At 51.4% G+C, this 16,468-nt stretch overlaps 3 protein-coding genes across 3 annotated transcripts; 1 reads left to right on the forward strand and 2 right to left on the reverse strand.

Moving 5' to 3' along the window:
* Positions 1-268: 268 nt before the first annotated feature.
* On the reverse strand, positions 269-6,530 carry N7495_009848 (tetrafunctional fatty acid synthase subunit FAS1; the record flags this gene model as incomplete). The annotated part of the gene is made up of 3 exons (XM_057212499.1): positions 269-4,695; positions 4,737-5,310; positions 5,361-6,530. The coding sequence occupies 3 exons, from the start codon at positions 6,528-6,530 to the stop codon at positions 269-271; spliced, it is 6,171 nt and encodes a 2,056-aa protein (XP_057059362.1).
* Positions 6,531-7,731: 1,201 nt separating this feature from the next.
* Positions 7,732-13,451, forward strand: N7495_009849 (trifunctional fatty acid synthase subunit FAS2; the record flags this gene model as incomplete). Its single annotated transcript, XM_057212500.1, has 3 exons — positions 7,732-8,248; positions 8,337-13,279; positions 13,341-13,451. The coding sequence occupies 3 exons, from the start codon at positions 7,732-7,734 to the stop codon at positions 13,449-13,451; spliced, it is 5,571 nt and encodes a 1,856-aa protein (XP_057059363.1).
* A 639-nt stretch (positions 13,452-14,090) lies between these two features.
* Positions 14,091-16,184, reverse strand: N7495_009850 (tRNA (guanine26-N2)-dimethyltransferase; the record flags this gene model as incomplete). The annotated part of the gene is made up of 1 exon (XM_057212501.1): positions 14,091-16,184. The coding sequence occupies one exon, from the start codon at positions 16,182-16,184 to the stop codon at positions 14,091-14,093; it is 2,094 nt and encodes a 697-aa protein (XP_057059364.1).
* Between the last annotated feature and the right edge of the window lie 284 nt (positions 16,185-16,468).

The following is a 16,468-nucleotide window of genomic DNA, read 5'->3' on the forward strand; positions in this document are numbered from 1 at the left end:
AAACGTAAAGAAATATCGATGCATTCTAGTTACTAAGAGTATGACTACGTGAGAGAAGAGAATATGTTATGTAATACCGATAGGAAAAATAATATCAACTATAAGAACATTCATACACATGCAACAAGAACAACTCCGCCAAAGTTTGAGACATGTCACATCATTGACCTCGAGAAGGTATGTCTATCTATCAACCAAACAAAGATGAAAATGAAAATGAGAAAGAAAAAAAGACATTAGAGACTAGGGGGAATCACAAGATACATAATTAAGCGGCACGGGCGGCAGCCTCAGTGCCCTCTTCGTACTTGTCCCAGTTCGCCAAGATGGAGGCGATACGAGGGGAGTTAGTGAGGCGGTAGACATCCTCAAAGTACTCCTTTGTGATCTCGAATGGACGAGCAGTGACGTTAGGAATGTACTTGCCAACGAGCTTGCTAGGATCGATGGTAGTCTTGTTGATCTTCTTCAACAAGAAAGAGCGGAAGGGCTTGACACCAGATCGCAAGAAGGTGCTGTGAAATGGTACGTCAATACCCTTGAGAGGGATTGTAGCGAAGCCACGCTCCAACTGGATTGGCCGAGGCTTGGCATCTGTTTGCTTGACACACTCCTGGATGATGCTCACCAGGTGAGCCTTGACATCCTCCAAGGACATGGTCTGCATGAGGGTGGGGATGTCGATGTTTTGAGCCTTCAGGAAGTTCAAGAGGTTGGTGAGACAGTCAAGAGCACGGAGATCACCAGCGGCAACATATTGCATGTTAGCCACGTTGTAGTTGACAATCTCCAGAAGCCAGCCAGTTTGCTCAGCAATGACCTCAACAACGTACTGCAGAGCCTGCTCGTTGAAGGTCTTGGAGATACGGCTGGGGTTGACAGCGCACATTGAGTAGTTTGAGCGACCCTGCTCATCACGCTCGACGGCAACTTGCATGGTCAGACCACGGTAGAACACGACAGACACCAAGCTCTCAATGGGCATGACATCTGCTAGGGCAGCGAGGGCTGAGTATTCACCAAGGGAGTGACCAGCGAAGCTGCTGTCACGCTGGACCAGACCCTTGGAGCGCATGTCCTCAAAGCTGGCCTTCTCCATCAGAGTCAGAGCGGGCTGAGTAAATTGAGTTGCAGACAGCAGGCCGGTTGGTGAGCGGTATGTGTACGAGGCAGTTTCCGCGTCAATGGTCTTGAAGATCTTCTCAGATTTGATCGAGCCATCGGCGTTCACAGTCTCGAATGTCATTGCCATGTAGTTCTCGCGGATAGCCTTACCCTGAGGACCACCGAAGTAGACAGTGAGCTCCTTGGGGTTGTTCTTGACAATGTCAATAATGGAGAGACCGTAGTTATCCATAAAGTGGCGATCAGCACGATCCCAGACCTCTTTTGCGACGGGACTGCTGGCATAGAGCTCCATACCCATACCTTGTTCCTGAGAGCCCTGGCCGGTGAAGACGTAGGAGGTGACAGGCTGCTCAACCTCGGCCTCGCCCACAAGGACCTTCTCCTCGGTTTCCTTGTTGCTAGCCTCAACCTGGATGATCTTGCGACCGGCAATCATACCGACATGCTGGAGCTTGACAGTGATCATATCGTTGGGCAGCACCATGCCGACCAGAGAAACGTGGAATCCACGAACACGGCCAATATTGTTCTCAGCTGCCCAGGTCTCGACGAGGCTACGCACGGCAGCACTGCTGTACATGCCGTGGGTGATGGTACCAGGGAGATTGGCGTAGCTGGAGAAAACACGAGAAACGTGGATGGGGTTGTAGTCTCCAGAAACGCGGGCATAGGTCTCGTTGGAGGCGGGAGCACGCAGCTCCAGAGCAGTCTTGCCGCTGAGAGGGATGGGGTTTTCAAAGTAGACAGGCTGTTCAATGGAGGTACCGTTACGCTGGAGGTAATCAATCACTGGGTTACCGTGAGAAGTTCCAGCTTCGTAGTCTACCGACGCCACCTGAATGACCTCCTTGGTAGGAAGCTCAACCAGAACCTGACCGATGGTCTGGACGTTGCTAAAGACAGTAGTGTTCTTGAAGCGGATTAAGCTCTGGAGACGGAAAGTGAGGGTTTGGCCCAGAAGCTCAATGTCAGACTCATCCATGCGGAACCACTCCTTCGAGCGGAGAATAGCGACATCTCGAGTTGTCGCCAGGTGAACCTGGATGGGAACCTCCTCCTTGCGCTGGAAGGTGTTCTCGAAGTCAGAGTAGGCACCACGGTACAAGAACTGGCTGGTTACTTGCATAATGGCTTGGCCATTACGAGTAAGAGTACCGCACACCTCGACCATCTTGCCGGACTCCTGGTTGATCACAGCGTTGATCTGAGCAGTAGTCTCAAGGACGTCGCCGACCTTCAAAGGCTGAGCGCCAGGAACCATCTTGAAGCCGTTGGACAGATGAACCAGCTTCAACAAGTCACCGTCAATGGTGCGAGGGAAGATGGGCATCGTGATGGCCTTCCAACCTGCCACAATGGCAAAGTCCATAGGAGCGAATACCTCTTTTCCGGGGCGGTCAACAAAAGCCTCGCCAGTATTGCCAACAGCGTGGACGAAGTCTGCCACAGCCTGAGAAGTGATGGTCTCCTGGCCACCGTTGAAAGTGGCGGTGGTGGGTGTGTCGAAGGGCACGTCCTTGGTGCCGAACCAGATCCGGTAGTAAAACTCCTTGATGCGATCATTGCGGTCTCCCATAACCTCACGGATAGGGGCATAGCCGGTATCTGGGTGGTAAGTGAACAGGAAGGTCAGGGGAACAACACCACCCTCTGCAGTGCGGCCCTCAAACAAAGACAAACTGATCTCGCCATTTTCATTGACCTTGGCTTCAACGGTCTTCACAAGCTTGCCAGATTGGTAAGGTTCACGAACGCTGACAACAGTCTTGGCAGGATCATTCGGGTTGGTGATCTCGACGAACATGCCGGCGGTAGGGGCCACAATCCGCTTCATAGGGTTGGTTTGGAAACGGTGGCCCTGGACGAAAACATCGGCCAGGAAGAGAGCATGGCGCCAAGAGTATTTTTCACCAGCCAGTAGACGAAGCCAGCGGTCCAAGTCAGGTAGGTCGGCGGGAGAAGAGGATGACAGACGGAAGCTGATCTTGTCGGTCTCTTCCGAGATAGTCAAGCCATCTACCTCAGGCTCATTCTCATCACTAATCAGCTTGCCGCCAAAGTACTCGATCACAGGAATCTTGGACTTGTCGCCGCCGTAGACATCACGAAGTAGGCCTGCAATGTGGCCATTGTGTACACCGTCCAGAATGTCCTTGACAGGCTCATCAATAACATTGGAGAATCGAGCAGCCATAGGACCGTGAAGAATACAGGTACGGCCAACATCTTGGTCAACAACAGCCTCGAGATCTTCACTCTGCCACAATGAGTCCTTCTTGAAGAAATACTCGAAGTTCTCATCGAGTGCAGGAACGAAGGGAACGGGCTTCTGTCCTCGGCGCTGGCAGAGGAGCAGGAAGTGCTGTGCATCCTGAGCGTTGATCAATTGAGCCGAAGCGTCGGGGTAGGCGGCAATAATATTGTCAACAGCCGGATAAGGACTATCGAGCTCAGTGTAGTTCTGCAGCAACGAAGCTTGGCCTTCAGTGGTGGTGAAACGCTCCTCAACACGGCGCAGGAAATCACCGGTCAGGCGTTTGAGCGAGTCATCAATCCAGCGAGACTCGTGCTTGATGTACATCAGTTCGACCATACGGTGTACAACCTCGGTGTAGGTCATGTCTTCCAGGTCCACGGTTTCACCTGTGGCATTGCGGCCGAACCACACCTTGTGGAAATCATCGTTAAGCTTCTTGATTATGTAGTTTCGCTGCTTCTTCAGCTCGGGAACGCGCTTGGCCTTGTCCAGCTTGAAGATCTTGTCGTCCATTTCCTTCCAGAACAGGACACCACGGGTGGCCAATTTGTGGATCGGCTCACCCATCTCAGACAAGACAGTGACAACACCACCGGTAGCACCCTTGTAGGTCTTCTCCCACTCCGCATCATCCACACCAGGAGCATCGGCAATGGCCTTCTTGGCGTTCTTAGAGGTGTGTGCCTCCTTGGAAATCATCACTCGACTACCAAAAAGACAGCCGTCGAAGGGCATAGGGGGGTAACCGAACTTAGCGGACCAGGAACCTGAGAGGTAGAGGTAGGTATCCTCTGCTCCACCGAAACCGCTACCAGCAACGAGGACAATGTTGTCTTGTTTGCGGATACGGCTGTACATCTGAAGAATAGGCTGGTGGAAGTCCTCAAACGAGTGGTGACCACCGCCGCGACCGCCAGTCCACTGCAAAAGGATGGGGAACTTGGGGTTGGCCTTGGCGATGTTGATCACCTGCTGGATCGCATCGACAGAGCCGGGCTTGAAGGCGATGTGCTTGATGCCAAGGGTCTCGATGTATTCATTGGCCACTTCGATGGAGGGCACACCAGCACCAATGGTCAGACCCTCGATGGGCACACCGTCGGCGCGCAGGCGGCCAATCAGAGGAATCTGCCAGGCCATTGCATGGGGGTTGACATAGATCAAGTTGATAGTGATACCACGTCCTGGTGGGATGGCCTTCTCAATCTTGGTGACTGCCTCGGTCATCATCTTCGCATTATAGTAACCACCACCACCCAACTCAATGTGGTAGCCTGCGTTCATTGTAGCAGCCACAAAGTCCCATGCGACTGTAGTGGGGGTCATACCAGCCACCATGACGGGGGGATACCCAAAAGACGACTCATCTTGGTGTCCACGTAAGTCTGACCGGTAGAGGTCTGCACAAGACGTGGGCCATGTTCCTTGACCCAGTCCACAGCATAATTCACAGAGTGTTCGTCGCGATCAAACAACTCAGGCTTATAGCCAACCTCTGCGTTGGTGCCGTCCATTTCTCCAGCAAGAATAACCCGGACACCAGTACCATCCTTGTTCCGGTTGGTGAGGACACCCAGACCAGAAATGCCACCAGGGCCAAAGTCGACGATGTGGGTAGCACCAGGGAAGACGGTAGCTTGTTCCCAGTTGACCGCATCATGAGTGATCATACGGACCAAGGATGGAACGGCGCTCTTGTCGCCCAACTGGCGCAAATCCTCTCCAGTCTTGGTATCAAAGACGGGGATCTGGAGAGACTTGGCGGGCATGTCAATGTCCTCCAAATCTTCCAGGATCTTGTCATAGGCTGAAGTGAGATATTGACTGTGGAAAGGAGCAGTAATAGGAAGGAAGCGGTTGACAAACCGGACCTTGCGCTGGGTGAAGGGAACACGGTTCTGGTCTAGGCCGGTAGGGGCCTTGACCTTGCGCAGGCTCAGATTCAAACCGTACAGAGAGATCGGGGGCCAGTCACCACAAAGTTGCGGGCACTGTTTACCAGGGAGATTGCAACGTGGCGATCCTCGGGCAAGTGCTGGTTGGTGGCATCAAGGTGTTCCTGGACAGCTGAACGGGAAAGATCTCGAATGGACAGCATGGGAGTGGGAATACCCTCGCCGTGCTCAATCGAGTCCTGGAGGACCGAAGGGGCAAGGGAGGTGCGAGGATAGGCTTGTTGGCTGCGCAGACCAATCCAGAAGAGCATAGTCAAAGCATCACTTGAAGCCTTGGCAAAGGACTCCCAGGTGGTGGCAGTCGCAATAGCGGCGGCAGTTACAACACCCTGTGAGTGACCAGTAGTACCCCGGACACGCTCGAGTAGATCACCGGGTTGGCATCCCATGACCTTGCAAGTGACCATGAAGTGGGCTAGCTGGACCAGACCGATCAAAGGCAGACTGACGGGGGCCGAGACCAGGTAGTCGGTATCGGGCTGAGCATCCTTGTCCTTCAACCATTGCAGGATATCTAAGCCCTTAGGATAGAGCTTGCTAGCTTCAGGTTCGCGTGAGAGTGTTTGCAAGAGCTCTGCAGAGGCAGTAATAAGTTCCTCTACAAAGGAGGGGTAGGTAGTGTAGATGGCACGGAGCTCGTCAAAGTACTCCTCAATGTTTCCTTGACCACCAAAAACGGTGTAAATGCCAGCGGCCTTATCAGAGGCAGCACGGAAAAGAGCTGAATTGTAGGGCTTGTTAGGCCGGCCTGCGGCGGCACGTCCGGCGTAGTAGAACTGGACGACCTGGTTCTTTTTAGGGACGATACCCGGAAGGGCAGCGGCTACAGCGTGGACATCATTACCACGCATAAAGGCACGCTCAAACTCGTTCAAAATGAGCTTAAGGACCTCTTGGTAACTGCCCTGAGCATCATCCTCACCCTCCTCAACCTCATGAGCCACATGACCAATGTAGCGGGCTACCAACTCGGCCTCGGATGAGGGCTCATCATCGAGAGCCAATTCATCTGTGGGCTCGGGTAATGATGCTGTGAAGCTGTCTTTCAACTGCGAGGCGTGGAAATGGAGAGAAGTTGGAATAAGGAAAGGGAACTCGAGGGAACCATGTGAAATGATGAGAGGACGGAGGGATTGAGAGGATCGGGGGGTATTGATGCCGGTCTGAGGACCAGTAGATGTGCCGTACATGATTGGAAATTCCTCTCTTTGAATGATCCAGTAATCCAAGAAACCCTAAGAGGACTCAGAAGGTCAATTGAGGGAGCTATATAGAACGATAGATGGTATGAGCTTTTTGTGGGAACTGAATATGCGGAGGGATGGAATTTAGAGCACGTACCAACCTCGATTTTAGGGGAAGTGAGTAAGGGATCTTTTTGCACAAAAGGATTATAAAAGGGTAGGAGAAATATAAGAAGAGGGGAGTCGCAAAAAGAGTAGAAATGACATCAAAAAAAGAAAAGGAAATTGGACTCAAGATCGCATGAAGATGGAAGAGGAGTAGAGTGTGTGTAAAAAAAAGATCCGCTGTTGAACTGCATCTGTCCCAAAGTAGACTAGTGCGTGCGGGACCTACCCCAATAGGTGTTCAACATGTTTCGTCGTATTAAAAAACGGGTGACAAACATTGGGGTTGTTGGGAGTCTTATTATTGGTTTATTACATGACCAGGTACAGCTTGTACAGCTTCTATTCGGAGCCCCAACACACTAATTTTTACCTTTCCCATCCCTTCTATTCTACCGCGTAGTCCTAGGTCTGATGCTAGTGGGATGGGATAGTGTTTACATTAAATATTTTAAAAACATATCATTTCATGCATCATGTATACAATTAGGTACCTATACTAGTTACTATAGCTATAGTTATATTTATACTAACGCATGTATATATTTTCTCGATCGAGCTCTTCTTTTTAATACGTAAAATCTATAGTACCAAGTAAACATCAATAGAAGGATTTGAATACCACAGAATAAGCTAGATGATCATTCAAAAGAAAGAAATAGAAATAGAAAGACTAGAAATAAAGAGAACATCCACAGTTTCGGCCGGAACTAAAAACTAGAAATCCCAAGGACTCAAAGTTACCGTATTTGTATTACCACTTTATCATTCCTATCGCTTTCCCACCTTTTTTTTCTCGAGGGTTTGTGAATCCACTTGGTCAAATTCCGACCTCTTCTCTTCTCCCTCCATTGAATCTTCCAAGTCCAATTCCCTTGTTATCTTCTTGTGTGTTTCTTTATTTCAATTATTATAAACCTCTCGTGGGTATTCAGCGACGAGTCCCCCCCATTAGTCGCGCCCTTCCCAGGACGTGCACGTCCTTTCTCCTACCCTAATATCGACTATACCCACCCTCTCCATCACAAACACAACATATACCATGCGTCCTGAAATTGAACAAGAGCTGGCTCACACCTTGCTGGTGGAGCTTCTCGCCTATCAGTTTGCCTCGCCAGTTCGATGGATTGAAACTCAAGATGTTATCCTAGCCGAACAGCGCACCGAGCGCATTGTGGAGATTGGTCCGGCAGACACTTTGGGAGGAATGGCCCGACGGACACTATCTACCAAGTATGAGTCCTACGATGCTGCTACTTCCGTGCAGCGTCAGATCCTTTGCTACAACAAAGACGCAAAGGAGATCTACTACGATGTGGACCCCATTGAGGAGGAGGAGCCGGTAGCGGAGACTGCCGCTACTCCGGCTGCTGCTCCCGCAGCTGCGAGTGCTCCTGTTGCTGCTGTCGCTGCTCCCCCATCCAATGCTGGCCCCGCTGCTTCTGTGGAGGATACACCGGTCACTGCCGTTGATATTCTGCGATCTTTGGTCGCCCAGAAGTTGAAGAAGGGTCTGGCCGATGTGCCGTTGTCAAAAGCCATTAAGGATCTTGTCGGAGGTAAGTTTTGACTTCAGACCATAATTTGATGCATATCAATGCAGTTGAAAAAAGAAGCTAACAAATGTATTTTTCTCTCTTTTTTCAGGTAAATCCACATTACAAAATGAAATCCTGGGTGATCTAGGAAAGGAATTCGGCTCAACACCTGAGAAGCCAGAAGATACCCCACTAGATGAGTTGGGTGCTGCTATGCAGGCCACCTTCAATGGTCAATTGGGCAAGCAGTCATCATCCCTCATTGCTCGCATGGTCGCCTCAAAGATGCCCGGTGGTTTCAATATCACAGCAGTTCGCAAGTACCTTGAGACTCGATGGGGCTTGGGCTCAGGCCGTCAGGACGGTGTGCTCTTGCTCGCTATCACCATGGAGCCAGCCGCTCGTCTTGGTTCAGAAGCTGATGCCAAGCTTTTCCTCGACGATGTGACCAACAAATATGCTGGAGCTGCTGGCATTAACCTCTCAGCACCTGCTGCCGGTGGCGATGCCGGTGCTTCTGGTGGTGGTATGATGATGGATCCTGCCGCCCTAGATGCTCTAACCAAGGACCAGCGTGCCATGTTCAAACAGCAATTGGAGGTCATCGCTCGCTACCTGAAGATGGATCTGCGCGCCGGTGACAAGGCCTTTATCACATCTCAGGAGACTCAAAAGACACTGCAAGCACAAATCGACTTGTGGCAAGCGGAGCACGGCGACTTCTATGCCTCGGGTATCGAGCCCTCCTTTGACCCGCTCAAGGCCCGTATCTACGATTCTTCATGGAACTGGGCTCGTCAAGATGCTCTGAGCATGTACTACGACATCATCTTTGGCCGCCTGCAGGTCGTGGACCGTGACATCGTCAGCCAGTGTATTCGTATCATGAACCGTTCCAATCCTCTTCTCCTCGACTTCATGCAGTACCACATCGACAACTGCCCTGCTGAACGTGGTGAGACCTATCAGTTGGCCAAGGAGTTGGGCCAGCAGCTCATTGAGAACTGCCGGGAGGTTCTTGATGTCCCTCCTGCGTACAAGGATGTTAATGTCCCAACTGGTCCCCAGACCACCATTGACTCCCGCGGCAACATTGGCTTCAAGGAAGTTCCCCGCACTAGTGCTCGCAAGCTCGAGCACTACGTCAAGCAAATGGCAGAGGGTGGACCCATCTCCGAGTACAGCAACCGCAACAAGGTGCAAAATGACTTGAAGAATGTTTACAAGTTGATCCGAAAGCAACATCGCCTCTCCAAGGCTTCGCAAATTCAGTTCGATGCTCTCTACAAGAACGTTCTGCACGCTCTCAACATGAACGAGAGCCAGATCATGCCCCAGGAGAACGGTAGCGTTAAGAAGTCCGGTGTTAGCGGCTTGAAGCGCACTGCAGTTCGCCCCGGAAAGGTGGAGACCATCCCATTCCTTCACCTCAAGAAGAAGAGTGAGCACGGCTGGGACTACAGCAAGAAGCTCACCGGAGTCTACCTGAATGTGCTCGAGTCTGCTGCTGGCTCTGGTCTCACTTTTCAGGGCAAGAACGTGCTCATGACCGGCGCCGGTGCCGGTTCCATTGGTGCAGAGGTCCTCCAGGGCTTGATCAGCGGTGGTGCCAAGGTTATCGTCACCACCAGCCGTTTCTCCCGCGAGGTCACTGAATACTACCAGGCCATGTACGCCCGCTTCGGTGCTCGTGGCTCCCAGCTGGTTGTCGTGCCTTTCAATCAGGGTAGCCAACAGGATGTGCAGGCTCTGATTGACTACGTGTATGACACTAAGAAGGGCCTTGGCTGGGACTTGGACTTCGTCGTTCCTTTCGCCGCAATTCCTGAGAATGGCCGCGAGATCGACTCCATCGACTCCAAGTCGGAGCTAGCTCACCGTATTATGTTGACCAACTTGCTCCGTCTTCTTGGTGCAGTCAAGACCCAGAAGCAGGCGCATGGCTTCGTCACCCGCCCTGCCCAGGTCATTCTTCCCCTGTCTCCTAACCACGGTACCTTTGGTAACGACGGTTTGTACTCTGAGTCCAAGCTGGCACTCGAGACTCTCTTCAACCGCTGGTACTCTGAGAACTGGAGCAACTACCTCACTATCTGCGGTGCTGTCATTGGTTGGACCCGTGGTACTGGCTTGATGAGTGGCAATAACATGGTCGCTGAAGGTGTTGAAAAGCTCGGTGTCCGCACTTTCTCCCAGCAGGAGATGGCCTTCAACCTTCTTGGTTTGATGTCCCCTGCCATCGTCAACCTGTGCCAACTCGACCCCGTCTTCGCTGATCTCAACGGAGGACTGCAGTTCATCCCCGACCTCAAGGGTCTGATGACCAAACTCCGCACCGAAATCATGGAGACCAGCGATGTTCGCCAGGCTGTCATCAAGGAGACTGCCATCGAGCACAAGATCATCAATGGCGAGGACAGCGGTGCTCTGTATAAGAAGGTTGTTGCTGAGCCCCGTGCCAACATCAAGTTTGAGTTCCCCACTCTGCCCGACTGGGAGCAGGAGGTCAAGCCGCTCAGCGAATCTCTCAAGGGCATGGTCAACTTGGATAAGGTGGTTGTCGTCACTGGTTTTGCTGAAGTTGGTCCTTGGGGTAACTCCCGTACTCGCTGGCAGATGGAGGCCCACGGCAAGTTCTCTCTTGAGGGCTGTGTCGAGATGGCCTGGATCATGGGTCTGATCAAGCACCACAACGGTCCCCTTAAGGGCAAGGCATACTCCGGTTGGGTTGATGCCAAGACCAGTGACCCTGTCGATGATAAGGATGTTAAGACCAAGTACGAGAAGTTCATTTTGGAGCACAGCGGTATTCGTCTCATCGAGCCCGAGCTGTTCAAGGGATACGATCCCAAGAAGAAGCAGCTTCTCCAGGAAATTGTCATCCAGGAGGATCTCGAGCCCTTCGAGGCCTCCAAAGAAACTGCCGAGGAGTTCAAGCGCGAGCATGGCGACAAGGTCGAGATCTTCGAGATCCCCGAGTCCGGCGAGTACACCGTTCGTCTCCGCAAGGGTGCCAACCTGCTCATCCCCAAGGCACTCCAATTCGACCGCCTTGTTGCAGGCCAGATCCCTACTGGCTGGGATGCCCGCCGCTATGGTATTCCTGACGATATCATCGAGCAGGTTGATCCTGTCACCCTGTTTGTCTTGGTCTGCACTGCTGAGTCCATGCTGTCCGCTGGTATCACCGACCCTTACGAGTTCTACAAGTACGTCCATCTCTCAGAGGTCGGTAACTGCATCGGTTCCGGTATCGGTGGTACACACGCTTTGCGCGGTATGTACAAGGACCGCTATCTTGACAAGCCCCTGCAGAAGGATATCTTGCAGGAGTCCTTCATCAATACAATGAGCGCCTGGGTGAACATGCTACTCCTGTCCTCCACCGGTCCTATCAAGACTCCTGTCGGCGCTTGTGCCACTGCTGTCGAATCCGTCGACATTGGTTACGAGACCATCGTCGAGGGCAAGGCCCGTGTCTGCTTCGTCGGTGGTTTCGATGACTTCCAGGAGGAGGGATCATACGAGTTCGCCAACATGAAGGCGACCAGCAACGCCGAGGAGGAATTCGCCCACGGTCGTACACCGCAGGAAATGTCGCGTCCCACTACCACTACCCGTGCCGGTTTCATGGAGTCGCAGGGTTGCGGTATTCAGCTCATCATGAGTGCCCAACTCGCCCTCGACATGGGTGTCCCCATCTACGGTATCGTTGCTCTGACAACTACTGCCACCGATAAGATTGGTCGCTCCGTGCCTGCTCCCGGCCAGGGTGTTCTGACCACTGCCCGTGAGAACCCCGGCAAGTTCCCTTCGCCTTTGTTGGATATCAAGTACCGCCGCCGCCAGCTGGATCTGCGCAAAAAGCAAATCAAGGAGTGGCACGAGTCCGAGCTGCTCTACCTGCAGGAGGAAGTTGATGCCATGCAGGCACAGAGCGACGAGACCTTCAGCGCCTCCGAATATATGCACGAGCGTGCCCAGCACATTGAGCGTGAAGCTACTCGCCAAGAGAAGGATGCTCAGTTCTCCCTTGGCAACAACTTCTGGAAGCAGGATTCGCGCATTGCTCCCCTGCGCGGTGCCCTGGCCACTTGGGGCCTGACTGTCGATGACATTGGCGTCGCCTCCTTCCACGGTACCTCTACAATGGCCAATGACAAGAACGAATCCGATGTCATCTGCCAACAGCTCAAGCATCTGGGTCGCAAGAAGGGTAACGCCGTCATGGGTATCTTCCAGAAGTACCTCACTGGTCACCCCAAGGGTGCCGCCGGTGCCTGGATGTTCAACGGTGCTCTGCAGGTCCTAGAAACCGGTATTGTCCCCGGTAACCGTAACGCCGATAACGTCGACAAGGTGATGGAGAAGTTCGATTACATCGTGTACCCCAGCCACAGCATCCAGACCGACGGCATCAAGGCTTTCTCAGTCACATCCTTCGGTTTCGGTCAGAAGGGTGCCCAGGCCATTGGTATCCACCCCAAGTACCTCTATGCTGTTCTTGACAAGTCTCAATACCAGACCTACAAGACCAAGGTCGAGGCCCGTCAGAAGAAGGCTTACCGTTTCTTCCACAATGGTCTGATCAACAATAGCATCTTTGTTGCTAAGAGCAAGGCTCCCTATGAGGACAAGATCCAGAGCCAGGTCTTCCTCAACCCCGACTACCGTGTGAGCGTTGATAAGAAGACCTCCGAGCTGAAGTACTCAAGCACAGCCCCTGAAGCCAAGAGCTCAAGCACTGAAGGCACTCGCCAAGTGATTGAGTCCCTCGCAAAAGCCAACGCCACTGAAAACTCCAAGATTGGTGTTGATGTCGAGCAGATTGATTCTATCAATATCTCCAACGAAACCTTCGTGGAACGCAACTTCACCGCCAGTGAACAGGAATACTGCCGCAAGGCTGCATCCCCTCAAGCTTCGTTTGCTGGCCGGTGGAGTGCAAAGGAAGCTGTCTTCAAGTCACTTGGTGTGAGTAGCAAGGGTGCCGGTGCAGCTCTTAAGGACATCGAGATTGGAATTGACGCCAACGGCGCCCCTGTGGTTAACGTAAGTATATCGAGTTATTCCCAAAGATAAATCAGCGACGCTAACATTCCACTTTTTTCAGCTTCACGGTGTTGCCGCCACCGCCGCTAAGGAGGCCGGTGTCAAGCAAGTCAATGTCAGCATCAGTCATAGCGACTCGCAAGCCGTCGCCGTCGCCGTTTCGCAGTTCTGATTTTGCGGATTCTAATTATTCGCGCCTTCTTTTTTGTGTTTTACACAGAGGCTGAAGGAGGCCGGCGGGTGACACCCACCTCTCCTCCCTTGGCCCAGGTTCTATTTGAGACGTGATGACTGTGATTTATGTAGCTTTTTCTTTTCTAGATTCGAGCCAATTTCGTCTCCTGGTTCGTCGGTGTTTATAATGGGAGTAATGAAATCCTATAATTTTGTTCTAACCAACCTTGCGTACCTAATTAGTGCTAATATTTGTTAATGAATTGATCTATAAGCTCATTCGTTCTCGTATCTACCTTCTCCTCACTCTCCAGGCTACGTAGTTGCATTTGTATGAGATTCTACCAATGGACAGCTTCCGAGTTTCTTCCCAGGCTCTCTGAGTAGTGATATACACTGCGTCATTGGTGAGCTCCATACCCCGGCGTAATGCTCTTCCAATGTTTGCTAGGACATACTGTAAGTTCTGTGACTGGCTTAATAATTCTAAAAACTCCTTTGCTTGGATCCCGGCGTCAACTATTTTCAATCGAGTTCTTAATACTAGGCTGTCGAGTCGGTCAAATTCCTGATTTTGATGATCAACAGTAAGTTCGTGATGAAATAGGATCAATTAAAGTACAAATATGAAGTATAATTATTTCAGGGTCACTGCCGCACGGTTCAATGGACCCCAATTGGGACGGGGATTGAGCTGATACCGCACCAGGCGCTTATTCGAGTGAGTGGCTTGCCGACCGAGAGCCGCATCAAATTTGATATCAAGTGAGCTAGGATGAGGAGGACCTGAATGAGTCTCAGATGCTTCCCCCTCCGGAGCTTCTTGTGGCTGAGCCTCGGCATCAGCTATATCCGGCTGTTTAAATGGAATTTTTTCGGTTTTTTCAGTCTGCCGTGATCCAGATCTATAGAGTGAGGCTTCTACTTTGGTGATTAAATCACCAACATCACGACCAGAATCGACAGCTTCAAGTAGATCCTTCTTCAATTGGGACAGCCATTGGTTCCCTTCGTGCACCTTACGCAAGTTGGAGCGGCTCTTTCTCAAGATATTCAAGCCTGGACTGCCTGGCTTGAGATTGGCCTCCTTGATAGGAGAGTGTTGGCGTACCCATTCACGCATGATCTCCCAGATGACGGTCCACGGGGCATCAGTGCGGATAGAATTGGGCTTAGCGTGGCTGCGGGTTGAGCGGTAGCCGATAGACCGTAGAGCACCGTGAAACTCGTCAATTGGGGTGGTGGAACAATGTAAAACTTTTGATAGGGCACTGAGTGTGAAATAGAAGGGGTACGGATCCCGAATTGCTGGATCCGTTCTGGGAATGATAGCCGGGTACTCCAGATCTAGAGAATTCTTGTTGGATTCAGTGTTTTGAATGGGATCAAGATCCTCTTCGAGCGCGTTGGTTAGCATGCCCTCAATTCGAGGAATGGTATGATATATGTTGGAATCAAGGGTAGGAAGCAGGCCCAGAACCTTTTGAATGAAGTGAGGATTGTGCAGCGGACCAGCCCACATAGGACCTGCAATATGTGTTTTGAAACCGCAGTGCTCGCAATTTTGGCCAGCGACAGGTCCCTGGGCTAGGACATGGTGGTACATGGGATTACCCTTGCGGTCAAGTTTTTGTTTTGTCAGAGCCAGAGGCTGTATAGACCAGGCACCGCATCCTGAATCGCAGTTGTAAACGACCATACTATTGCCAGCAGTGAACTTGACTTGAGCTGGGGATCGGTATACACGAACAAACACGCGTGCGTAAAAATCAATTGACAGGGAGAGCAGCGGCTCAATGGACAATCCATACTTTGCTGCGGACATTGCAATACTGTTCAAAATCAAGCGTAGACCACCCTCGTGCGAGTGAGAACCCTTGAGTGGCGTACCTCCGTACAGGGAGAAAGATTTCTCTGCGTAGCCAGTCGATGCCCAAACACCGGCATCAGTGCAAGTGACACAAAGCAGACCACCATCCTTCACTCCTTGGACAGCAGCGTCAATGAATGGAGCTGCCGAGCCATATGGATCTAGGTCAATGACATCGAACTTGTGTACATTTAGCGAGTACATGTAGGCACGTGCGTCGCCCAGATTGGGCTGGATACGGTCTTGCAGCTCATTGTAATCGATATTGGTCTTCATGGACTGGATAGCAGAAGAAGACAAATCGTTTGCCACGACCTTGCTAACCATTGGGAGCTCCGAGGCATATCGAAGTGCGCGGAGACCTGTCGCAGACAAAGCATCCAGAATTGTAAACGAAGGTGCAGCGGGTGGATCTGACTGCGCATCTTGTTTGGCGTTCAGTCCGTCAGCTGGCTTCTTGGGATTTGTCTCTGGCTGTCCGTTACTTCCAGCCTCTGCACCGGCCTCGGGGTTCTGATTCTCTGCACTGTCCTCCCGCTTCCGCTTTGTTCCCTTAGACGCTCCATTTCCTGGTCCACTCCTCTTAAGCTTCTGATCCAGCTTCTTTTTTCTCAGATCCACAGAGTGTTCTCCAAAAGCTCGGATTGCTAAGACACTCAGGTCACGGTTGAATTGCTGGATTGGGTTGTAGAAGACGGACTGGATTTCGTCATCGGCCTTCAGGTCCTTCTTGGTACCCTTGGAGGCGGCATCTTGCGCAGGTGGATTGAGAATGTTAGCCAAGCCTTCTTTAATGACTTGGTATTCAGTGCCGTGAAATTCCACCCGGTTGGGCTGATTAGGCGTGATCTCCATAGCCATAGCTGTCAGGGAATAAGAGAGTTGTCTCTGTGAAAACCGGGTTTGGCTTAGAGGAAATGGTGTAAAAATTCGATTTAATTTAAGCGCACATTTTGGAAACAGTGCGAAAAGTGAATAGGCAAATTGAGAGTTCATGAGCTAAGATGTGTGAAGAGTTAGCTGTCGCGACGTCGGGAAAAAAAAAGATTATGTGCACGGACCAGGTGGGTAAATATCTTGATTAAATAACACATTTTAAATCATTATAACACATAAAAAGATTCAAAATTATAACAAAATATTTA

The sequence above is a fragment of the Penicillium taxi genome (genome assembly GCF_028828555.1).
Source record: "Penicillium taxi strain IBT 34144 chromosome Unknown utg000006l_segment0_segment0, whole genome shotgun sequence".
Classification (NCBI taxonomy): domain Eukaryota; kingdom Fungi; phylum Ascomycota; class Eurotiomycetes; order Eurotiales; family Aspergillaceae; genus Penicillium; species Penicillium taxi.